The following is a 25,748-nucleotide window of genomic DNA, read 5'->3' as shown; positions in this document are numbered from 1 at the left end:
GAGCGAGGGGAGAGAGGAAAGAGGGAGGGAGGGAGGGAGCAAGCGAGCGAGGGGAGAGAGGGAGGGAGGGAGCGAGAGAGGGGAGAGAGGGAGGGAGGGAGCGAGCGAGGGGAGAGAGGGAGGGAGGGAGCGAGCGAGGGGAGAGAGGAAACAAGAGGGAGGGGGAGGGAGCGAGCGGGAGAGGGGAGAGAGGAAACAAGAGGGAGCGAGCGAGGGGAGAGAGGAAACAAGAGGGAGGGAGCGAGCGAGGGGAGAGAGGAAACAAGAGGGAGGGAGGGAAGGAGCAAGCGAGCGAGGGGAGAGAGGGAGGGAGGGAGCGAGCGAGGGGAGAGAGGGAGGGAGGGAGCGAGCGAGGGGAGAGAGGGAGGGAGGGAGCGAGCGAGGGGAGAGAGGGAGGGAGGGAGCGAGCAAGGGGAGAGAGGAAACAAGAGGGAGGGGGAGGGAGCGAGCGGGAGAGGGGAGAGAGGAAACAAGAGGGAGCGAGCGAGGGGAGAGAGGAAACAAGAGGGAGGGGGAGAGGGAGGGAGCGAGCGAGTGAGAGGGGAGAGAGGAAACAAGAGGGAGGGAGGGAGGGAGCAAGCGAGCGAGGGGAGAGAGGGAGGGAGGGAGCGAGCGAGGGGAGAGAGGGAGGGAGGGAGCGAGCGAGGGGAGAGAGGGAGGGAGGGAGCGAGCGAGGGGAGAGAGGGAGGGAGGGAGCGAGCGAGGGGAGAGAGGGAGGGAGGGAGCGAGCAAGGGGAGAGAGGAAACAAGAGGGAGGGGGAGGGAGCGAGCGGGAGAGGGGAGAGAGGAAACAAGAGGGAGCGAGCGAGGGGAGAGAGGAAACAAGAGGGAGGGGGAGAGGGAGGGAGCGAGCGAGTGAGAGGGGAGAGAGGAAACAAGAGGGAGGGAGGGAGGGAGCAAGCGAGCGAGGGGAGAGAGGGAGGGAGCGAGCGGAGAGAGGGAGGGGAAGGGAGCAAGCGAGGGGAGAGAGGGAGGGGGAGGGAACGAGGCCACACTGAAGTTGGTGCCGGAAGGTGTGATGACCCTTCCCAGCTGCCCCCAGTGCAGCCTAAGACTCAGACGCAAACAACACATTTCACTGTTTCTCGATGTACAAGTGATAAATAAATGAACTGGAATCTGAGAGCCAGACCGACCGCCTCCGAGGTCATTCCTCTGTCTGCAATCCCCTCGCTTCTGTCTGCAGACTTGGTCGGGGAGGGGCTACAACCTCAGTGACGAGACAAATTATACTAACAGTACTGAGCGGTCACTGGACAGGAGTGACAAACACCTGAATAAAAGTTTATTCAAAAGACACAGTGGGGAGATAAGAGCCACTACCTCAGGGCTCCAGAGAACAAACCGGGTTCGATCCCCACCTCCAGTGCACGAGTGCGCGAGCGAGTCTATGCAGTTTGCATCTTTTCCCTGTGACCGCACGAGTTTCCCCCGGGTTCTCGGATTCCCTCCCACATCCCGACGACGCGTCGGCTGTAGCAAATTTGCTCCCCTGCGGGGGAGCGGGTAATGCAGGGAGAATGGGGATTGGGGATAGGTGTGGTTTGATGGGCCAAACGGCCCGTTCACATGCTAGATCTATTAGTTAGGCACAGCTTTAATCCCCCGGGTCTGCTAGGCTGTAGGAGGGAGGGGGCGACCATGTCCAGACTCCAATGGTGGGAAGCTGCGGTCAGTCAGTTTCAGACGCTGCAAGTCCCCACAATGACTCCTCCCACGATGACGTCGCACTGTCCACCACCACGTCCTGGCAACACGACCACTGGCCGACCGACGTCTTCCTCCGTGTCCGGGCCCGAGGTCCCTTCCTCGCAAGGGTAGTGTGTGAGGACATGCAGGCATCCTCTGCAATCTTGCTGTGCCCCGGCCCTGGTCACTGGGGGAGGGGGCAATGGTCAGCAGCTGGCCGAGGGCAGGGTAGGTGGGGGGAGATTCTTCCCCGGAGGGGGTGGTGGGGCTCTGTGGGGAGAGAGAGAGAGAGAGAGAGAGAGAGAGAGAGGGCGGGTTAGTCTGATCTGTGGGGGCAGGGAGGGCAGCTGGCAGAACAGTGGGAGTCAAGGGAGGCTGTGAAGGAGGGGTGGGGAAAGGAGAGGAGGACTGGGGAGGGAGGAGTAAGGTTGAGGAGTGGTCGGGTGGGAAGGAGGTGCAGGAGGGTTGAGGTCAGGGCAAGGTGGTGATCAAGAGGGGTGGGGTGGGGTGTGGAGTTTAGAGGAAAGAAGAGGGAGATCTTCCGAAAACCAGGGGAGCACGGCGGAGTGATTCACCTGGTGGGAGGCCCACAGTGGTCAGGAATGAAATCTTCAAACTGTAACGCTGACCACTGGGTCACCGGTCGTGTTCCTGGGTCCTGCGGGAGGGGCTTCCGAGGGGGAGAAGGCTTCTGGACCAGCAGCGGCCGGGAGACAAGCTGAGGGGAAGAGAGCCGAGGTTACTAGACTAACCTGCGGGTGGATAGGAGGCCACTCTGTCCATCATTTCTCGCAAATCGGCCCTCGTCAGGAAATGACTGCCAAAGAGGACTGGTCCTCACCCACATTCAACACCTAGCCCCCTGCTCCACCACCTACACCATGTGGCTAGGCACAGCTCAAACACCATAAGTTAACCGATGATACAACTGATGTTGGCGGAGTCTCGAGATGGTAACGAGAAGGCAAACAGGAGCGAGATGGACCCTGTCCGGCTCGTAGCGGTTAGTGCAAGCCTATTACAGCTTGAGGCAGAATTCAGTTCAATTCCAGCATCCTCTGTAAGAAAGGTTCTATATTCTACCTGTGAGTGCGAGGGTTTCCTCCCACATTCCAAACATGTACCGAATAGCAGGTTAACTGGTCATTGTAAATTGCCCTAAGAATAGGCTAAGCGTTTATACAGTAGGTGGGTTGCTGGGCCGTGTGGATCGTTGGGCTGGAAGGCCTGTTCCACGCTGCATGTCTAAGTAAATAAATATTGGCTGGTGGAATGGTGTCACAACAACCAAGCACTCAACATCAGCAAGAACAAGGGATTGATTGTGGACTTCAGGAACGAGAAGCTGTGAGACCACACACCATCGGAAACAGGGGATTCTGCAGATGCTGGAAATCCAGTGCAGCACACACAAAGTGCGGGAGGAACTCAGCAGGTCGGGCAGCGCCTATGCAGAGGGATAAACAGGCGATGTTTCGGGCTGACACCCTTCATCAGGACTGGAAAGGGAGGGGGAGTACAAAATGGCAGGTGATAAGTGAGACCAGGTGAGGGGGGAGGGTAAACACAAGGGATTCTGCAGATGCTGGAAATCCAAAACTACACACTCACACACACAAAGTACTGGAGGAAATCAGCAGGTCAGGCAGTATCATTGGAGAGGAATAAGCAGTTGGTGTTTCAGGATATGACCTTTCATCAAGGTCTCAAACACCGACCTTTTCGGTCCTATTTATTTATAGTAACTTCATGTCCTCACATTATATCACTGCTGCAAAGCAACAAGTTTCACCTGATCTGTCAGTGATAATAAGCCTGATTCTGATTCCTCGTCTGTCAACCTATCTGTTCTTTCAAGGAATTCCCAGGAGATCTGTGTCCTCTCCCCTCTTCCCACCTTCCGGGAAGTCCCTCCCTGGAGAGGTTACACTTGCAGATGTACAGGTGAAAGTCCACTGCCCCCTGAAAATGGGAACTCAAGTCTATAGTGTGGTAAGGAAGGTATATAGCAAACTTGCTTTCTTCAGTCAGGGCGTTGCCTATAGAAGTCAAAAGGTCACTTTGCAAGGTCTTGTTTAGACCAGGTTTGGAGTATTGAGAGTAGTTCAGGTCATCCCGTTAGAGGAATTCTTTTATTGTTGTCAGTGTACTGAGCTACAATGAAAAGCTTTTGTTTGTGTCCCAGCCAGACACATCAGTCCATACAGCAGTACGTCAAGCGGTTACAGAGACGGGCAGGAGTGTAGGGACTGGAGGGTGCTACAGAGACGGAGGAGGGTGCTACAGAGACGGAGAAGGGTGTGGGGAAACAGAATGCAGAATAGAGCATCACAGTTACAGAGAGAGTGCAGTGCAGGCAGACAAATAAAATGCAAGGGCCACAATGAGGTAGATCGGGAGATTACGAGTCAGTCTTTCAGTGTGTGAGAGGTCCGTTCAAGAGTCTGATTACAGTCAGACAGAAGCTGTCCTTGAGCCTGGTGGTACATATTTTTAATCTTCTGTCTGATGGGGAGGTGGGAGGGATCTATGACTATTTTTGGGAACTTTTCTGAGGCAGTGGGAGTGTTGACTATGTGACTGGAGGGGAGACTGGTTTGTCTGATAGTCCTGCTGAAGGTTTTGGCCAAAACGTTGACTGTACTCTTTTCCAATGATGCTGCCTGGCCCGCTGAGTTTCTCCAGCATTTTGTGGGCGTTACAGATTTTCTCTCAGTTGTGCCTGATGGACTGGGCAATATCTCATGGTCTGGCAGAGCAGGAGCAGTATGAAGCTGTGACGTGTCCTTGGAGAGGTTTACCAGGATTTGTCTGGTTTGGAGTGCATTACCTGCGAGGAGAGGTTCGACAAACTTGGGTTATTTAATCAGAGGCTGAGTGAAGACCTGATTGAAGTAGAAGGTTGAATTTGAAGGCAGAATAAAAAGTTAATGGCAGAATTCTTAGCAGTGTGGAATTCTTAGCAGTGTCCATAGATGTCTCAAAATTGCCATGCATTTTGACAGGGTAGTTACGAAGGTGTATAGTGTGTTTGCATGCATTAGTCAAGAGATTGGGTTCAAGAGGCATGAGGTAACGTTGCAGCTCTATAAAACCCTGGTGAGACCACACTCGGAATATTGTGATCGCCTCATTTCAGGATGTGCATGCTTCAGAGGGCGCAGGGCAGGTTTACCTAGATGCTGCCTTGGAGGGCATGTCTAATGAGAACAGGCTGAGCGGGCTTGCACTTTTCTTTGGGTGAGTTAAAGGTCAGTTGTTTTACACAGAGTGTGGAGGGTGTGCGGAACACTCTGCCAGGGCGGTGGTAGAGGAAGGTACTTCAGGGACATTTAAGAAACTCTTAGATAGGCAAATGGAGGGTAATGTAGGAGGGAAGGGTTAGACTGCCAAACAGCCCTTGATGTCTCTGTGAAGCCCTCCTGCCCTGGAGGGGTGCAGGGGCCAGGGAAGGGTAGGGGTTACAGAGACAGGGAGGGGTCTAAGGCCAGAGGAGGTTACAGAGACAGGAAGGAATGTAGGGGCTAGAGGATCTTACTGAGATGGAGGGGAGTCTAGGGGCCAGAGAGCGTCAGAGTTAGGGAGAAGGCTGAGATCGAACTACAAGATAAAGGATTTCAAAGGGGGTGTCCTGCCCTCTTGGGAGCTGGTGTGGGTTTGTTCAATCATAAGAGTTAACCCTCCCCATTCCAACTCTCCGTCACATCTCCGTGAACTTCCCTCCATCACATCCCTTCTCAGTTTCCTGGTCCGCAATCTGGGCTGAGCCGGGGTTGACGGGAGTGTAGATGGAGGTAGGTGGCTTGGAGAATGTAGGAATGTCCCAGCAGGTTACCTGGCTACTCCTGAGGTCTGGGTCCCGAGGCAGTGGCTTGCAGAGCGGAGGTGGTCTTCCTGGGACATCCCGCTTGGGCTGAAGAGAAACAATTTCAAGGATTAATAAATGGGTAGACTATTCAGACATAACCCATTCACTCCATCCATTTTGCACAACTCATTGCAGAAATTCCTCCCAGCATCAATCCTAACTTTCCATACTTACTGAACCTATAAGATCATGAGACCATATGACATAGGAGCAGAGTAGGCCATTCAGCCTATCGAATCTGCTCCGCCACTCAATCATGGGCTGATCCAATTTTTCCAGTCATCCCCACACCCCTGCCTTCTCCCCATACCCTTTGATTCCCTGGCTAATCAAGAACCTCTCTATCTCTGCCTTAAATACACCCAGTGACTCTGGGCAACAAATTCCACAGATTTACCATCCTCTGACTGAAGCAATTTCTCCGCATCTCTGTTCTAATTGGATGTCTTTCAACCTCTTTGGAAGAACTTACTCGTTAAGTAAGGATACACAAAAACGTACTTTAATGCTGAGAATTCACACGGCATCGGTGAGACTACATCTGGAGAACTGCGATCTGCTTTGCATCCAGTATCTAAAGAAGGATGTGCTGCCATCGGAGAGGGTCCAGAAGAGGCTCATGGGAATGATCCCAGGGAGGAAAGGGTTAATGTATGAGAAGCATTTGATGGCTCTGGGTCTCTACTCACAGGAGTTTAGAAGAATGAAGGGGGGAATCTCATTGAAACCTGTCAAATATTGAAAGGCCTAGATGGAGTGGACGTGGAGAGGATGTTTTCTATAGTTGGGGAGTTTCAGACCAGAGGGCACAGGCTCAGAATAGAAGGACATCCCGTTAGAACAGAGATGATGAGGAATGTCTTTATCCAGAGGGTGGTGAATCTGTGGTATTCATTGCCACAGGAGGCTGAGGAGGACAAGTCACTGGATATATTTAAAGCAGAGGTTACGGGAAGATGGGAGGAGAATGGAGTTGAGAGGGATAATAAGTTCTATTTTATTTTTTTTAGAGACATAATGTGGAAAAGGCCCTTCCGTTCCAACAAGCCACACTGCCAGCAACTTGCCAATTTAACCCAAGTCTAACCACAGGACAATTTACAATGACCAATTACCCTACTAACTGGTGCATCTTGGGACTGCGGGAGGAAACCAGAGCACCCAGAGGAAAGCTACATGTTCCATGGGGAGAACACAGAAACTCCAAACAGATTGAACTGCGAGCTCCGATGCCCCACGCTGTAATTACAATGCGCTAACCACGACATTACTCTGGCATTCATTAACCATGATGTAATGGCGGACCAGATTTGACTGACCAAGTTGAATACTTTGGCTCCTATGTCTTACGTTAACACCTAGATCTATTCCTATGTGACTCAGACAAAGTGATCGAATGAAGGGAGTTGGTGTTGGGGACTCTGATTCGAGTAGCAAGGTTCTTAAATTGAACCAGGGAGCAGCAGTGTCAGTAGTGAGAGGACATTATGGGCACCAGTTTCCAGCCGACCACACCAGGGCCCTTAGCCAATGCGCAGAATGGGGTAGGACATCCTCAACCCTGTCCCTCCAAGACTGAGCTGGTGTTCCCCCGAGAGTAGGTAGTGGTAATCTAAACGGGAGGGGTTTACAATGACCTCAGCTCTGTAATTGGGTCCCAGTTGAGGAAGGGGTGTGGATTTAGAGCTCTGCTGCCCTGAAGAGGTGACTGTGGAGTTGCTGATTAACCTGTCAGATCTCTATCGGGGAAAGACATGAAAGAATTGGAGTAATGTTGGGGCTAGTTAGAGATCCTCTGGATAGTAAGGATCTTAATAGGCTGAAAAGCCTCCCCCACTCAGTGTTTCAACCACTGGTGAGGCAGGAACAGCAATAATGGCAGAATTGCCTCTTGGTAGTCATACAGCTGGGAAGCAGTCCCTTCAGCCCATCTGGTCCCTGCCCCACACTAGCTAGACCCATTTAACTCTATTCATGTACTTATCCAAATGTTGATGTACCTGGCTCAACCACATCCTCTGGCAGCTCGTTCCATGCACTGACCACTCTCTTGGTGAAGAATTTGCCCCCTGAGCCCTCTTTTAAATTGCTCCTCTCACCTGTGCCCTTGAGTATTTGGTTAATTTTCCCTGAGACAAGACTGTGTGCTTTCACCCTATCCATGTCCCTCATGGTTAAGGTCACCCCTTGGTCTTCTGCACTACAAGGAGTAAAGTCCCAGCCTGCACAACCTCTCTCTGAAACTCAATCCCACTAGCTCTGGCAATCTTGCTGTAAATCTTTTCTGCACCCTTTCCAGATTAGCAACATCTTTACTGTAAACAGGTGGCCAAAAAAGTACACAACAAGTGCCAACTCAATACTGAGTGATGAAGGCCAACGTGCCAAATGCCTTCTTCACTCCTCTGAGTCGGGACCACAGGATGAAACTGCACTGCAAAGGAGATCCAGGACCTTGTCTGGATTGGAGGTATGGGGAGGGAGAGATATTTGCTGCAGTGAAGGAGGCTGATGGGTGACCCGATAGGGGTGGATAAGATTATTTATTTGAGATACAGCACCAAATAGGCCATTCAAACCACACCATTCAGCAATCCCGCATGTTAACCCCAGTCTGATCACAAGACAATTCACAAAGAACAATTAACCCACCAACCAGTACATCCTTAGACTGTGGGAGGAAGTCAGAACACCTGGAGGAAATACATGTGGTCACAGGGAGAACGTACAAACTCCTTACAGGCTGCGGTGGGAACTGAACCCAGCTCAGGTGTCCTTTAAAGTGTAGTGATAACGACTAAACTACCATGCCACCCAATGAGAGACCTCAAGAGGGAAGATGGCCAAATGTCTTTCCCCATGGTAGAGGATCATGACATCTTGTTACTACCAAAGGGAAGAGGTGCAGAAGCCAGAAGACCTGCACTCAGTAATACAGGAACAGCTTCTTCCTCTCTACCATCAGATTTCCGACAGTCCATGAACACCACCTCACCATCCTTCTGTCATCAGATTTCTGACATTCCATGAACAACGCCTCACTATTCCTCTGTCATCAGATCTCTGACAGTCCATGAACAACACCTCACTATCGCTCTGTCATCAGATTTCTGACAGCCCATGAACACCACCTCACTATCTCTCTACCATCAGATTTCTGACAGTCCATGAACACCACCTCACTAACCCTGTCATCAGGTTTCTGACAGTCCATGAACCCATGAACACCACCTCACTATCGCTCTGTCATCAGATTTCTAAACGGTCCATGAACACCACCTCACTGTCCCTCTGTCATCAGATTTCTGACAGTTTATGAACCCATGAACAACACATCACTATCCCTCTGTCATCAGATTTCTGACAGTCCATGAACCCATGAACAATACCTCACCATACCTCTGTAATCAGATTTCTGTCAGTCCATGAACACAACTATATTATCCCTCTGACATCAGATTTCTGACAGTCCATGAACACCACCTCACTATCCCTCTACCCTCAGATGTCTGACAGTCTATGAACAACGCCTCACTAACCCTGTCATCAGATTTCTGACAGCCCATGAACACCAACTCACTATCCCCGTCATCACATTTCTGACTGTCCATGAACACCACCTCACTACCCGTCCGTGATCAGGTTTCTGCACAGTCCATGAACACCACCTCACTATCCCTCTACCCTCAGATGTCTGACAGTCTATGAACCCATCAACACCATGTCACTATCCCTCTGCCATCAGACTTCTGGCAGTCCATGAACACCACCTCACCATCCTTCTGTCATCAGATTTCTGACATCTATGAAAATCGCCTCACTATCCCTGTCATCAGATTTGGCCATCCATGAACAATACATCAGTATCCCTCTGTCATCAGATTTCCAACAGTTTATGAACCCATGAACAACACATCACTATCCCTCTGTCATCAGATTTCTGACAGTCCAAGAACACCACCTCACTATCCCTCTACCCTCAGATTTCTGACTGTCCATGAACACCACCTCACTACCCGACTGTCATCAGAGTTCTGACATTCCATGAACAACACCTCACTATCCCTCTGTCATCAGATTTCTGACATTCCATGAACAACACCTGACTATCCATCTGCCATCAGTTTTCTCAACAGTCCATGAACACCACCTCACTATCCCTCTACCCTCAGATTTCTGACAGTCCATGAACACCACCTCACTATCCCTCTACCCTCAGATGTCTGACAGTCTATGAACAACGCCTCACTAACCCTATCATCAGATTTCTGACAGTCCATGAACCCATGAACACCACCTCACTATCCCTCTGTCATCAGATTTCTGACAGCCCATGAACACCAACTCACTATCTCTCTACCATCAGATTTCTGACAGTCCATGAACCCATGAACAACACCTCACTATCCCTCTCTCATCAGATTTCTGACATTCCATGAAAAACGCCTCACTATCCCTGTCATCAGATTTCTGACAGTCCATGAACCCATGAACACCACCTCACTATCCCTGTCATCAGATTTCTGACAGTCCATGAACAACACCTCACTATCCCTTTGTCATCAGATTTCTGTCAGTCCAGGAACCCATGAACAACACCTCACTATCCCTGTCATCAGATTTCTGACAGTCCAGGAACACCACCTCACCATCCTTCTGTCATCAGATTTCTGACAGTCCATGAACAACACCTCACTATCCCTCTGTCATCAGATTTCAGACAGTCCATGAACCCATGAACAACACCTCACTATCCCTCTGTCATCAGATTTCTGACAGTCCATGAACAATACCTCACCATACCTCTGTAATCAGATTTCTGACAGTCCATGAACACAACCATATTATCCCTCTGACATCAGATTTCTGACAGTCCATGAACAACACCTCACTATTCCTCTGTCATCAGATTTCTGACATTCCATGAACACCAACTCACTATACCCGTCATCACATTTCTGACTGTCCATGAACCCTTCCTCACTACCCTTCTCCCATCAGATTTCTGACAGTCTATGAACAACACCTCACTATCCCTCTGCCATCAGATTTCTGACTGTCCATGAACACCACCTCACTACCCGTCTACCATCAGATTTCTGACAGTCCATTAACACCACCTCACTGTCCCTCTGTCATCAGATTTCTGACAGTTTATGAACCCATGAACAACACATCACTATCCCTCTGTCATCAGATTTCTGACAGTCCATGAACCCATGAACAATACCTCACCATACCTCTGTAATCAGATTTCTGTCAGTCCATGAACACAACTATATTATCCCTCTGACATCAGATTTCTGACAGTCCATGAACACCACCTCACTATCCCTCTACCCTCAGATGTCTGACAGTCTATGAACAACGCCTCACTAACCCTGTCATCAGATTTCTGACAGTCCATGAACCCATGAACACCACCTCACTATCCCTCTGTCATCAGATTTCTGACAGCCCATGAACACCAACTCACTATCCCCGTCATCACATTTCTGACTGTCCATGAACCCTACCTCACTACCCTTCTCCCATCAGATTTCTGACAGTCCATGAACACCACTTCACTATTCCTCTGTCATCAGATTCCATGAAAAACGCCTCACTATCCCTGTCATCAGATTAGACCATCCATGAACAACACATCACTATCCCTCTGTCATCAGATTTCTGACAGTCCATGAACACCACCTCACTATCCCTCTACCCTCAGATGTCTGACAGTCTATGAACCCATCAACACCATGTCACTATCCCTCTGTCATCAGATTTCTGACAGTCCATGAACAACTCCTCACTATCCCTGTCATCAGATTTCTGACAGGCCATGAACACCACTACATTATCCCTCTGCCATCAGACTTCTGGCAGTCCATGAACACCACCTCACCATCTTTCTGTCATCAGATTTCTGACATCTATGAAAATCGCCTCACTATCCCTGTCATCAGATTTGGCCATCCATGAAGAATACATCAGTATCCCTCTGTCATCAGATTTCTGACAGTTTATGAACCCATGAACAACACATCACTATCCCTCTGTCATCAGATTTCTGACAGTCCAAGAACACCACCTCACTATCCCTCTACCATCAGATTTCTGACAGTCCATGAACCCACGAACAACACCTCACTATCCCGCTGTCATCAGATTTCTGACAGTCCATGAACACCACCTCACTATCCCTCTGTCATCAGTCTCCTGACAGTCCATGAACATCACCTTACTATCCCTCTACCATCAGATTTCTGACAGTGCATGAACCCATTAACACCACCTCACTATCCCTCTGTCATCAGATTTCTGACAGTCTATGAACACCACCTCACTACCCGACTGTCATCAGGTTTCTGAACAATCCATGAACACCACATCACTATCTCTCTGTCATCAGATTTCTGACAGTCCATGAACATCACCTCACTATCCCTCTACCATCAGATTTCTGAACAGTCCACGAACCCATGAACAACACCTCACTATCCCTCTGACATCAGTTTTCTGACAGTGCATGAACAACACCTCACTATCCCTGTCATCAGATTTCTGACAGTCCGTGAACAACACCTGACTATCCATCTGCCATCAGTTTTCTCAACAGTCCATGAACACCACCTCACTATCCCTCTGTCATCAGATCTCTGACAGTCTATGAACCGATGAACAATACCTCACTTTTCCTCTGCCATCAGACTTCTGGCAGTCCAGGAACACCACCTCACCATCCTTCTGTCATCAGATTTCTGACATCCATGAAAAACGCCTCACTATCCCTGTCATCAGATTTGGCCATCCATGAACAATACATCAATATCCCTCTGTCATCAGATTTCAGACAGTCCATGAACCCATGAGCAATACCTCACCATACCTCTGTAATCAGATTTCTGTCAGTCCATGAACACAACCATATTATCCCTCTGACATCAGATTTCTGACAGTCCATGAACACAACCTCACTATTCCTCTGTCATCAGATTTCTGACATTCCATGAACACCAACTCACTATACCCGTCATCACATTTCTGACTGTCCATGAACCCCACCTCACTACCCGTCTACCATCAGATTTCTGACTGTCCATGAACACAACCATATTATCCCTCTGCCATCAGATTTCTGACAGTCCATGAACCCATGAACACCACTTCCCTATCCCTCTGTCATCAGATTTCTGACTGTCCATGAACACCACCTCACTACCCGTCTACCATCAGATTTCTGACAGTCCATTAACACCACCTCACTATCCCTCTGACATCAGATTTCTGACAGTCTATGAACCCATGAACAACATCTCACTGTCCCTCTGTCATCAGACTTCTGGCAGTCCATGAACACCACCTCACCATCCTTCTGTCATCAGGTTTCTGACATCCATGAAAAACGCCTCACTATCCCTGTCATCAGATTTGACCATCCATAAACAACACCTCACTATCCCTCTGTCATCAGTTTTCTCAACAGTCCATGAACACCACCTTACTATCCCTCTACCCTCAGATTTCTGAGAGTGTATGAACCCATTAACACCACCTCACTATCCCTCTGTCATCAGATTTTTGACAGTCAATGAACACCACCTCACTATCCCGCTCTCATCAGATTTCCGACAGTAAATGAACACCACCTCACTATACCCGTCATCAGATATCTGACAATCCATGAACACCACCTCACTATCCCTCTACCATCAGATTTCTGAACAGTCCACGAACCCATGAGCACCACCTCACTATCCCTGTACCATCAGATTTCTGACAGTCCATGAACCCACGAACAACACCTCACTATCCCTCTGTCATCAGATTTCTGACAGTGCATGAACAACACCTCACTATCCCTGTCATCAGATTTCTGACAGTCTATGAACAACACCTCACTATAACTCAGTCATCAGATTTCTAACAATCCATGAACCCATGAACACCACCTCACTATCCCTATACCATCAGATTTCTGACAGTCCATGAACCCACGAACAACACCTGACTATCCCGCAGTCAACAGATTTCTGTCAGTCCATGAACACAACCATATTATCCCTCTGACATCAGATTTCTGACATTCCATGAACACCAACTCACTATACCCGTCATCACATTTCTGACTGTCTATGAACACCACCTGACTACCCGTCTACCATCAGTTTCTGACAGTCTGTTAACACCACCTCACTATCCCTCTGTCATCAGATTGCTGACAGTCCATGAACCCATGAACACCACTTCACTATCCCTCTGTCATCAGATTTCTGAATAGTCCATGAACACAACCTCACTATCCCTCTATCCCCACATTTCTGACAGTGTATGAAACCATGAACACAACCTCACCATCCTTCTGTCATCAGATTTCTGACAGTCCATGAACCCATGAACAACATCGCACTATCCCTGTCATCAGTTTTCTCAACAGTCCATGAACACCACCATACTATCCCTCTACCCTCACATTTCTGACAGTGTATGAAACCATTAACACCACCTCACTATCGCTCTGTCATCAGATTTCTAAACAGTCCATGAACACCACTTCACTGTCCCTCTGTCATCAGATTTCCGACAGTCCATGAACCCATGAACACCACCTCACTATCCCTCTGTCATCAGATTTCTTACAGTCCATGACAACACCTCAATATCCCTCTGCCTTTCGATTTCTGACAGTCCATGAACATTACCACACTATCCCTCTGTCATCAGATTTCTGACAGTCCATGAACCCATGAACACCACCTCACTACCCGTCTGTCATCAGAATTCTGACATTCCATGAACACCAATTCACTATCCCCGTCATCACATTTCTGACTGTCCATGAACACCACCTCACCATCCTTCTGTCATCAGATTTCTGAACAGTTCATGGACACCACGTCACTATCCCTCTCCCATCAGACTTGTGACAATCCATTAACCCATCAACACCACCTCACTATCCCTCCGTCATCAGATTTCTGGCAGTCCATGAACCACTGAACAACACCTCACTATCCCTCTGCCTTTCGATTTCTGACAGTCCATGACCACCACCTCACTATCCCTCTGTCATCAGATTTCTGACAGTGCATAAACAACACCTCACTGTCAGTCTGTCATCAGATTTTTGACATTCCACGAACCCCACCTCACTATCCATCTACCATCAGATTTCAGACAGTCTATGAACCCAATAACAACACCTCACTTTCCCTCTGTCATCAGATTACTGACAGTCCATGAACAACACCTCACTGTCCCTCTGTCATCAGATTTCTGACAGTCCATGAACAACACCTCACTATCCCTCTGTCATCAGATTTCCGACAGACCATGAACACCACCTCATTATCCCTCTGTCATCAGATTTCTGACAGTCCATGAACAACTCCTCACTATCCCTCTGTCATCAGATTTCTGACAGTGCATGAACAACACCTCACTATCCCTCTGTCATCAGATTTCTGACAGTCCATGAACAACACCTCACTATCCCTCTGTCATCAGATTTCTGACATCCATGAAAAACGCCTCACTATTCCTGTCATCAGATTTGGCCATCCATGAACAATACATCAATATCCCTCTGTCATCAGATTTCTGACAGTTTATGAACCCATGAACAACACATCACTATCCCTGTCATCAGATTTCTGACATTCCATGAACACCAACTCACTACCCGTCTGTCATCAGATTTCTGACAGTCCATGAACACCACCTCACTATTCCTGTCATCAGATTTCTGACATTCCATGACCACCTCACTATCCCTCTGTCATCAGATTTCTGACAGTCCATGAACACCAACTCACTATACCCGTCATCACATTTCTGACTGTCCATGAACACCACCTCACTACCTGTCTACCATCAGATTTCTGACAGTCTATGAACACCACCTCACTATCCCTCTGTCATCAGATTTCTGACTGTCCATGAACACCACCTCACTATCCATCTACCATCAGATTTCAGACAGTCTATGAACCCAATAACAAGACCTCACTTTCCCTCTGTCATCAGATTTCTGACAGTCCATGAACAACACCTCACTATCCCTCTGTCATCAGATTTCCGACAGTCCATGAACAACACCTCACTATCCCTCTGTCATCAGATTTCCGACAGTCCATGAACAACACCTCACTGTCCCTCTGTCATCAGATTTCCGACAGTCCATGAACAACACCTCACTATCCCTCTGTCATCAGATTTCCGACAGACCATGAACACCACCTCATTATCCCTCTGTCATCAGATTTCTGACAGTCCATGAACAACTCCTCACTATCCCTCTGTCATCAGATTTCTGACAGTGCATGAACAACACCTCACTATCCCTCTGTCATCAGATCTCTGACAGTCTATGAACCGATGAACAATACCTCACTTTTCCTCTGCCATCAGACTTCTGGCAGTCCAGGAACACCACCTCACCATCCTTCTGTCATCAGATTTCTGACATCCATGAAAAACGCCTCACTATCCCTGTCATCAGATTTGGCCATCCATGAACAATACATCAATATCCCTCTGTCATCAGATTTCAGACAGTCCATGAACCCATGAGCAATACCTCACCATACCTCTGTAATCAGATTTCTGTCAGTCCATGAACACAACCATATTATCCCTCTGACATCAGATTTCTGACAGTCCATGAACACAACCTCACTATTCCTCTGTCATCAGATTTCTGACATTCCATGAACACCAACTCACTATACCCGTCATCACATTTCTGACTGTCCATGAACCCCACCTCACTACCCGTCTACCATCAGATTTCTGACTGTCCATGAACACAACCATATTATCCCTCTGCCATCAGATTTCTGACAGTCCATGAACCCATGAACACCACTTCCCTATCCCTCTGTCATCAGATTTCTGACTGTCCATGAACACCACCTCACTACCCGTCTACCATCAGATTTCTGACAGTCCATTAACACCACCTCACTATCCCTCTGACATCAGATTTCTGACAGTCTATGAACCCATGAACAACATCTCACTGTCCCTCTGTCATCAGACTTCTGGCAGTCCATGAACACCACCTCACCATCCTTCTGTCATCAGGTTTCTGACATCCATGAAAAACGCCTCACTATCCCTGTCATCAGATTTGACCATCCATAAACAACACCTCACTATCCCTCTGTCATCAGTTTTCTCAACAGTCCATGAACACCACCTTACTATCCCTCTACCCTCAGATTTCTGAGAGTGTATGAACCCATTAACAATACCTCACTAACCCTCTGTCTGCGGTTTTCTGACTGTGCATAAACAACACCTCACTATCCCTCTGCCATCAGACTTCTGACAGTCCAGGAACACCACCTCACTATCCCTCTGTCATCAGATTTCTGACAGTGCATAAACAACACCTCACTGTCAGTCTGTCATCAGATTTTTGACAGTCCACGAACCCCACCTCACTATCCATCTACCATCAGATTTCAGACAGTCTATGAACCCAATAACAAGACCTCACTTTCCCTCTGTCATCAGATTTCTGACAGTCCATGAACAACACCTCACTATCCCTCTGTCATCAGATTTCCGACAGTCCATGAACCCTACCTCACTACCCTTCTCCCATCAGATTTCTGACAGTCCATGAACACCACTTCACTATTCCTCTGTCATCAGATTCCATGAAAAACGCCTCACTATCCCTGTCATCAGATTAGACCATCCATGAACAACACATCACTATCCCTCTGTCATCAGATTTCTGACAGTCCATGAACACCACCTCACTATCCCTCTACCCTCAGATGTCTGACAGTCTATGAACCCATCAACACCATGTCACTATCCCTCTGTCATCAGATTTCTGACAGTCCATGAACAACTCCTCACTATCCCTGTCATCAGATTTCTGACAGGCCATGAACACCACTACATTATCCCTCTGCCATCAGACTTCTGGCAGTCCATGAACACCACCTCACCATCTTTCTGTCATCAGATTTCTGACATCTATGAAAATCGCCTCACTATCCCTGTCATCAGATTTGGCCATCCATGAAGAATACATCAGTATCCCTCTGTCATCAGATTTCTGACAGTTTATGAACCCATGAACAACACATCACTATCCCTCTGTCATCAGATTTCTGACAGTCCAAGAACACCACCTCACTATCCCTCTACCATCAGATTTCTGACAGTCCATGAACCCACGAACAACACCTCACTATCCCGCTGTCATCAGATTTCTGACAGTCCATGAACAACAACTCACTATCCCTCTGTCATCAGTCTCCTGACAGTCCATGAACATCACCTTACTATCCCTCTACCATCAGATTTCTGACAGTGCATGAACAACACCTCACTATCCCTCTGTCATCAGATTTCTGACAGTCTATGAACACCACCTCACTACCCGACTGTCATCAGGTTTCTGAACAATCCATGAACACCACATCACTATCTCTCTGTCATCAGATTTCTGACAGTCCATGAACATCACCTCACTATCCCTCTACCATCAGATTTCTGAACAGTCCACGAACCCATGAACAACACCTCACTATCCCTCTGACATCAGTTTTCTGACAGTGCATGAACAACACCTCACTATCCCTGTCATCAGATTTCTGACAGTCCGTGAACAACACCTGACTATCCATCTGCCATCAGTTTTCTCAACAGTCCATGAACACCACTTCACTATCCCTCTGTCATAAGATTTCTGAATAGTCCATGAACACCACCTCACTATCCCTCTGTCATCAGATCTCTGACAGTCTATGAACCGATGAACAATACCTCACTTTTCCTCTGCCATCAGACTTCTGGCAGTCCAGGAACACCACCTCACCATCCTTCTGTCATCAGATTTCTGACATCCATGAAAAACGCCTCACTATCCCTGTCATCAGATTTGGCCATCCATGAACAATACATCAATATCCCTCTGTCATCAGATTTCAGACAGTCCATGAACCCATGAGCAATACCTCACCATACCTCTGTAATCAGATTTCTGTCAGTCCATGAACACAACCATATTATCCCTCTGACATCAGATTTCTGACAGTCCATGAACACAACCTCACTATTCCTCTGTCATCAGATTTCTGACATTCCATGAACACCAACTCACTATACCCGTCATCACATTTCTGACTGTCCATGAACCCCACCTCACTACCCGTCTACCATCAGATTTCTGACTGTCCATGAACACAACCATATTATCCCTCTGCCATCAGATTTCTGACAGTCCATGAACCCATGAACACCACTTCCCTATCCCTCTGTCATCAGATTTCTGACTGTCCATGAACACCACCTCACTACCCGTCTACCATCAGATTTCTGACAGTCCATTAACACCACCTCACTATCCCTCTGACATCAGATTTCTGACAGTCTATGAACACCACCTCACCATCCTTCTGTCATCAGGTTTCTGACATCCATGAAAAACGCCTCACTATCCCTGTCATCAGATTTGACCATCCATAAACAACACCTCACTATCCCTCTGTAATCAGTTTTCTCAACAGTCCATGAACACCACCTTACTATCCCTCTACCCTCAGATTTCTGAGAGTGTATGAACCCATTAACACCACCTCACTATCCCTCTGTCATCAGATTTTTGACAGTCAATGAACACCACCTCACTATCCCGCTCTCATCAGATTTCCGACAGTAAATGAACACCACCTCACTATACCCGTCATCAGATATCTGACAATCCATGAACACCACCTCACTATCCCTCTACCATCAGATTTCTGAACAGTCCACGAACCCATGAGCACCACCTCACTATCCCTGTACCATCAGATTTCTGACAGTCCATGAACCCATGAACAACACCTCACTATCCCTCTGTCATCAGATTTCTGACAGTCCATGAACAACACCTCACTATCCCTGTCATCAGATTTCTGACAGTCTATGAACAACACCTCACTATAACTCAGTCATCAGATTTCTAACAATCCATGAACCCATGAACACCACCTCACTATCCCTATACCATCAGATTTCTGACAGTCCATGAACCCACGAACAACACCTGACTATCCCGCAGTCAACAGATTTCTGTCAGTCCATGAACACAACCATATTATCCCTCTGACATCAGATTTCTGACATTCCATGAACACCAACTCACTATACCCGTCATCACATTTCTGACTGTCTATGAACACCACCTGACTACCCGTCTACCATCAGTTTCTGACAGTCCGTTAACACCACCTCACTATCCCTCTGTCATCAGATTGCTGACAGTCCATGAACCCATGAACACCACTTCACTATCCCTCTGTCATCAGATTTCTGAATAGTCCATGAACACAACCTCACTATCCCTCTATCCCCACATTTCTGACAGTGTATGAAACCATGAACACAACCTCACCATCCTTCTGTCATCAGATTTCTGACAGTCCATGAACCCATGAACAACATCGCACTATCCCTGTCATCAGTTTTCTCAACAGTCCATGAACACCACCATACTATCCCTCTACCCTCACATTTCTGACAGTGTATGAAACCATTAACACCACCTCACTATCGCTCTGTCATCAGATTTCTAAACAGTCCATGAACACCACTTCACTGTCCCTCTGTCATCAGATTTCCGACAGTCCATGAACCCATGAACACCACCTCACTATCCCTCTGTCATCAGATTTCTTACAGTCCATGACAACACCTCAATATCCCTCTGCCTTTCGATTTCTGACAGTCCATGAACATTACCACACTATCCCTCTGTCATCAGATTTCTGACAGTCCATGAACCCATGAACACCACCTCACTACCCGTCTGTCATCAGAATTCTGACATTCCATGAACACCAATTCACTATCCCCGTCATCACATTTCTGACTGTCCATGAACACCACCTCACCATCCTTCTGTCATCAGATTTCTGAACAGTTCATGGACACCACGTCACTATCCCTCTCCCATCAGACTTGTGACAATCCATTAACCCATCAACACCACCTCACTATCCCTCCGTCATCAGATTTCTGGCAGTCCATGAACCACTGAACAACACCTCACTATCCCTCTGCCTTTCGATTTCTGACAGTCCATGACCACCACCTCACTATCCCTCTGTCATCAGATTTCTGACAGTGCATAAACAACACCTCACTGTCAGTCTGTCATCAGATTTTTGACATTCCACGAACCCCACCTCACTATCCATCTACCATCAGATTTCAGACAGTCTATGAACCCAATAACAACACCTCACTTTCCCTCTGTCATCAGATTACTGACAGTCCATGAACAACACCTCACTGTCCCTCTGTCATCAGATTTCTGACAGTCCATGAACAACACCTCACTATCCCTCTGTCATCAGATTTCTGACAGTCCATGACCACCACCTCACTATCCCTCTGTCATCAGATTTCTGACAGTGCATAAACAACACCTCACTGTCAGTCTGTCATCAGATTTTTGACATTCCACGAACCCCACCTCACTATCCATCTACCATCAGATTTCAGACAGTCTATGAACCCAATAACAAGACCACACTTTCCCTCTGTCATCAGATTACTGACAGTCCATGAACAACACCTCACTGTCCCTCTGTCATCAGATTTCTGACAGTCCATGAACAACACCTCACTATCCCTCTGTCATCAGATTTCCGACAGACCATGAACACCACCTCATTATCCCTCTGTCATCAGATTTCTGACAGTCCATGAACAACTCCTCACTATCCCTCTGTCATCAGATTTCTGACAGTGCATGAACAACACCTCACTATCCCTCTGTCATCAGATTTCTGACAGTCCATGAACAACACCTCACTATCCCTCTGTCATCAGATTTCTGACATCCATGAAAAACGCCTCACTATTCCTGTCATCAGATTTGGCCATCCATGAACAATACATCAATATCCCTCTGTCATCAGATTTCTGACAGTTTATGAACCCATGAACAACACATCACTATCCCTGTCATCAGATTTCTGACATTCCATGAACACCAACTCACTACCCGTCTGTCATCAGATTTCTGACAGTCCATGAACACCACCTCACTATTCCTGTCATCAGATTTCTGACATTCCATGACCACCTCACTATCCCTCTGTCATCAGATTTCTGACAGTCCATGAACACCAACTCACTATACCCGTCATCACATTTCTGACTGTCCATGAACACCACCTCACTACCTGTCTACCATCAGATTTCTGACAGTCTATGAACACCACCTCACTATCCCTCTGTCATCAGATTTCTGACTGTCCATGAACACCACCTCACTACACGTCTGTCATCAGATTTCTGACAGTCCATGAAAAACGCCTCACTATCCCTGTCATCAGATTTGACCATCCATGAACACCACTTCACTGTCCCTCTGTCATCAGATTTCAGACAGTCCATGAACACCACCTCACTATCCATCTACCATCAGATTTCAGACAGTCCATGAACCCAATAACAATACCTCACTATCCCTCTGTCTGCGGTTTTCTGACTGTGCATAAACAACACCTCACTATCCCTCTGCCATCAGACTTCTGACAGTCCAGGAACACCACCTCACTATCCCTCTGTCATCAGATTTCTGACAGTGCATAAACAACACCTCACTGTCAGTCTGTCATCAGATTTTTGACAGTCCACGAACCCCACCTCACTATCCATCTACCATCAGATTTCAGACAGTCTATGAACCCAATAACAAGACCTCACTTTCCCTCTGTCATCAGATTTCTGACAGTCCATGAACAACACCTCACTATCCCTCTGTCATCAGATTTCCGACAGTCCATGAACAACACCTCACTATCCCTCTGTCATCAGATTTCCGACAGTCCATGAACAACACCTCACTGTCCCTCTGTCATCAGATATCCGACAGTCCATGAACAACACCTCACTATCCCTCTGTCATCAGATTTCCGACAGACCATGAACACCACCTCATTATCCCTCTGTCATCAGATTTCTGACAGTCCATGAACAACTCCTCACTATCCCTCTGTCATCAGATTTCTGACAGTCCATGAACAACACCTCACTATCCCTCTGTCATCAGATTTCTGACATCCATGAAAAACGCCTCACTATTCCTGTCATCAGATTTGGCCATCCATGAACAATACATCAATATCCCTCTGTCATCAGATTTCTGACAGTTTATGAACCCATGAACAACACATCACTATCCCTGTCATCAGATTTCTGACAGTCCATGAACACCACCTCACTATTCCTGTCATCAGTTTTCTCAACAGTCCATGAACACCACCATACTATCCCTCTATCCCCACATTTCTGACAGTGTATGAAACCATTAACACCACCTCACTATCCCTCTGCCATCAGATTGCTGACAGTCCATGAACCCATGAACACCACTTCACTATCCCTGTCATCAGTTTTCTCAACAGTCCATGAACACCACCATACTATCCCTCTATCCCAACATTTCTGACAGTGTATGAAACCATTAACACCACCTCACTATCGCTCTGTCATCAGATTTCTAAACAGTCCACGAACACCACTTCACTGTCCCTCTGTCATCAGATTTCTGACAGTCCATGAACCCATGAACATCACCTCATTATCCCTCTGGGATCAGATTTCTGACAGTCCATGAACAACACCTCACCATCCTTCTGTCATCAGATTTCTGACATTCCATGAACACCAACTCACTATCCCCGTCATCACATTTCTGACTGTCCATGAACACCACCTCACCATCCTTCTGTCATCAGATTTCTGAACAGTTCATGGACACCACGTCACTATCCCTCTCCCATCAGACTTGTGACAATCCATTAACCCATCAACACCACCTCACTATCCCTCCGTCATCAGATTTCTGGCAGTCCATGAACCACTGAACAACACCTCACTATCCCTCTGCCTTTCGATTTCTGACAGTCCATGACCACCACCTCACTATCCCTCTGTCATCAGATTTCTGACAGTGCATAAACAACACCTCACTGTCAGTCTGTCATCAGATTTTTGACAGTCCATGAACCCCACCTCACTATCCATCTACCATCAGATTTCAGACAGTCCATGAACAACACCTCACTATCCCTCTGTCATCAGATTTCTGACAGTCCATAAAAAACACCTCACTATCCCTCTGACATCAGATTTCTGACAGTCCATGAACACCACCTCACTATCCCTCTGTTATCAGATTTCTGACAGTCCATGAACCCAATAACAACACCTCACTATCCCTCTGTCATCAGATTACTGACAGTCCATGAACAACACCTCACTATCCCTCTGTCATCAGATTTCTGACAGTCCATGAACCCAATAACAACACCTCACTATCCCTCTGTCATCAGATTTCTGACAGTCCATGAACCCAATAACAACACCTCACTATCCCTCTGTCATCAGATTACTGACAGTCCATGAACAACACCTCACTATCCCTCTGTCATCAGATTTCTGACAGTCCATGAACAACACCTCACTATCCCTCTGACATCAGATTTCTGACTGTCCATGAACACCACCTCACCATCCTTCTGTCATCAGATTTCTGAACAGTTCATGGACACCACGTCACTATCCCTCTCCCATCAGACTTGTGACAATCCATTAACCCATCAACACCACCTCACTATCCCTCCGTCATCAGATTTCTGGCAGTCCATGAACCACTGAACAACACCTCACTATCCCTCTGCCTTTCGATTTCTGACAGTCCATGACCACCACCTCACTATCCCTCTGTCATCAGATTTCTGACAGCCCATGAACACCACCTCACTATCCCTCTGTCATCAGATTTCTGACAGTCCATGAACACCACCTCACTATCCATCTACCATCAGATTTCAGACAGTCCATGAACCCAATAACAACACCTCACTATCCCTCTGTCATCAGATTACTGACAGTCCATGAACAATACCTCACTATCCCTCTGTCATCAGATTTCTGACAGCCCATGAACACCACCTCACTATCCCTGTCATCAGATTTCTGACAGTCCATGAACACCACCTCACTATCCATCTACCATCAGATTTCAGACAGTCCATGAACCCAATAACAACACCTCACTATCCCTCTGTCATCAGATTACTGACAGTCCATGAACAACACCTCACTATCCCTCTGTCATCAGATTTCTGACAGTCCATGAACAACACCTCACTATCCTTCTGACATCAGATTTCTGACTGTCCATGAACACCACCTCACCATCCTTCTGTCATCAGATTTCTGAACAGTTCATGGACACCACGTCACTATCCCTCTCCCATCAGACTTGTGACAATCCATTAACCCATCAACACCACCTCACTATCCCTCCGTCATCAGATTTCTGGCAGTCCATGAACCACTGAACAACACCTCACTATCCCTCTGCCTTTCGATTTCTGACAGTCCATGAACAACACCTCACTATCCCTCTGTCATCAGATTTCTGACAGTCCATGAACAACACCTCACTATCCCTCTGTCATCAGATTTCTGACAGTCCTTTAACCCATGAACAACACCTCACTATTCCTCTGTTATCAGATTTCTGACATTCCATGAACACCAACTCACTATACCCGTCATCACATTTCTGACTGTCCATGAACAACACCTGACTACCCGTCTACCATCAGTTTCTGACAGTCCGTTAACACCACCTCACTATCCCTCTGTCATCAGATTGCTGACAGTCCATGAACCCATGAACACCACTTCACTATCCCTATGTCATCAGATTTCTGAATAGTCCATGAACACAACCTCACTATCCCTCTATCCCCACATTTCTGACAGTGTATGAAACCATTAACACCACCTCACTATCGCTCTGTCATCAGATTTCTAAACAGTCCATGAACACCACTTCACTGTCCCTCTGTCATCAGATTTCTGACAGTCCATGAACCCATGAACATCACCTCATTATCCCTCTGTCATCAGATTTCCGACAGACCATGAACACCACCTCATTATCCCTCTGTCATCAGATTTCTGACAGTCCATGAACCCATGACCACCTCACTACCCGTCTGTCATCAGATTTCTGACATTCCATGAACACCAACTCACTATCCCCGTCATCACATTTCTGACTGTCCATGAACACCACCTCACCATCCTTCTGTCATCAGATTTCTGAACAGTTCATGGACACCACGTCACTATCCCTCTCCCATCAGACTTGTGACAATCCATTAAC

The 25,748-nt window shown here is 47.4% G+C and overlaps 1 protein-coding gene across 1 annotated transcript in view; it reads right to left on the bottom strand.

Moving 5' to 3' along the window:
- Positions 1-1,249: 1,249 nt before the first annotated feature.
- LOC132399533 (disintegrin and metalloproteinase domain-containing protein 12-like) overlaps positions 1,250-25,748 on the bottom strand; it is a 59,197-nt gene continuing 34,698 nt past the window's right edge. Inside the window, exons 13-15 of the mRNA XM_059979999.1 lie at positions 5,525-5,602; positions 2,265-2,407; positions 1,250-1,959 (exon numbers count right to left, since the gene is read on the bottom strand). Of these exons, the coding sequence (XP_059835982.1) occupies positions 1,896-1,959; positions 2,265-2,407; positions 5,525-5,602 (285 nt within the window). The 3' untranslated portion in view covers positions 1,250-1,895. The remainder of the gene's footprint in view (positions 1,960-2,264; positions 2,408-5,524; positions 5,603-25,748) is intronic.

Source organism: Hypanus sabinus, chromosome 9 (assembly GCF_030144855.1).
Source record: "Hypanus sabinus isolate sHypSab1 chromosome 9, sHypSab1.hap1, whole genome shotgun sequence".
Lineage (NCBI taxonomy): Eukaryota > Metazoa > Chordata > Chondrichthyes > Myliobatiformes > Dasyatidae > Hypanus > Hypanus sabinus.
Note: the sequence above shows the minus strand (reverse complement) of the source record. Positions and strands in the feature narration are given on the sequence as shown.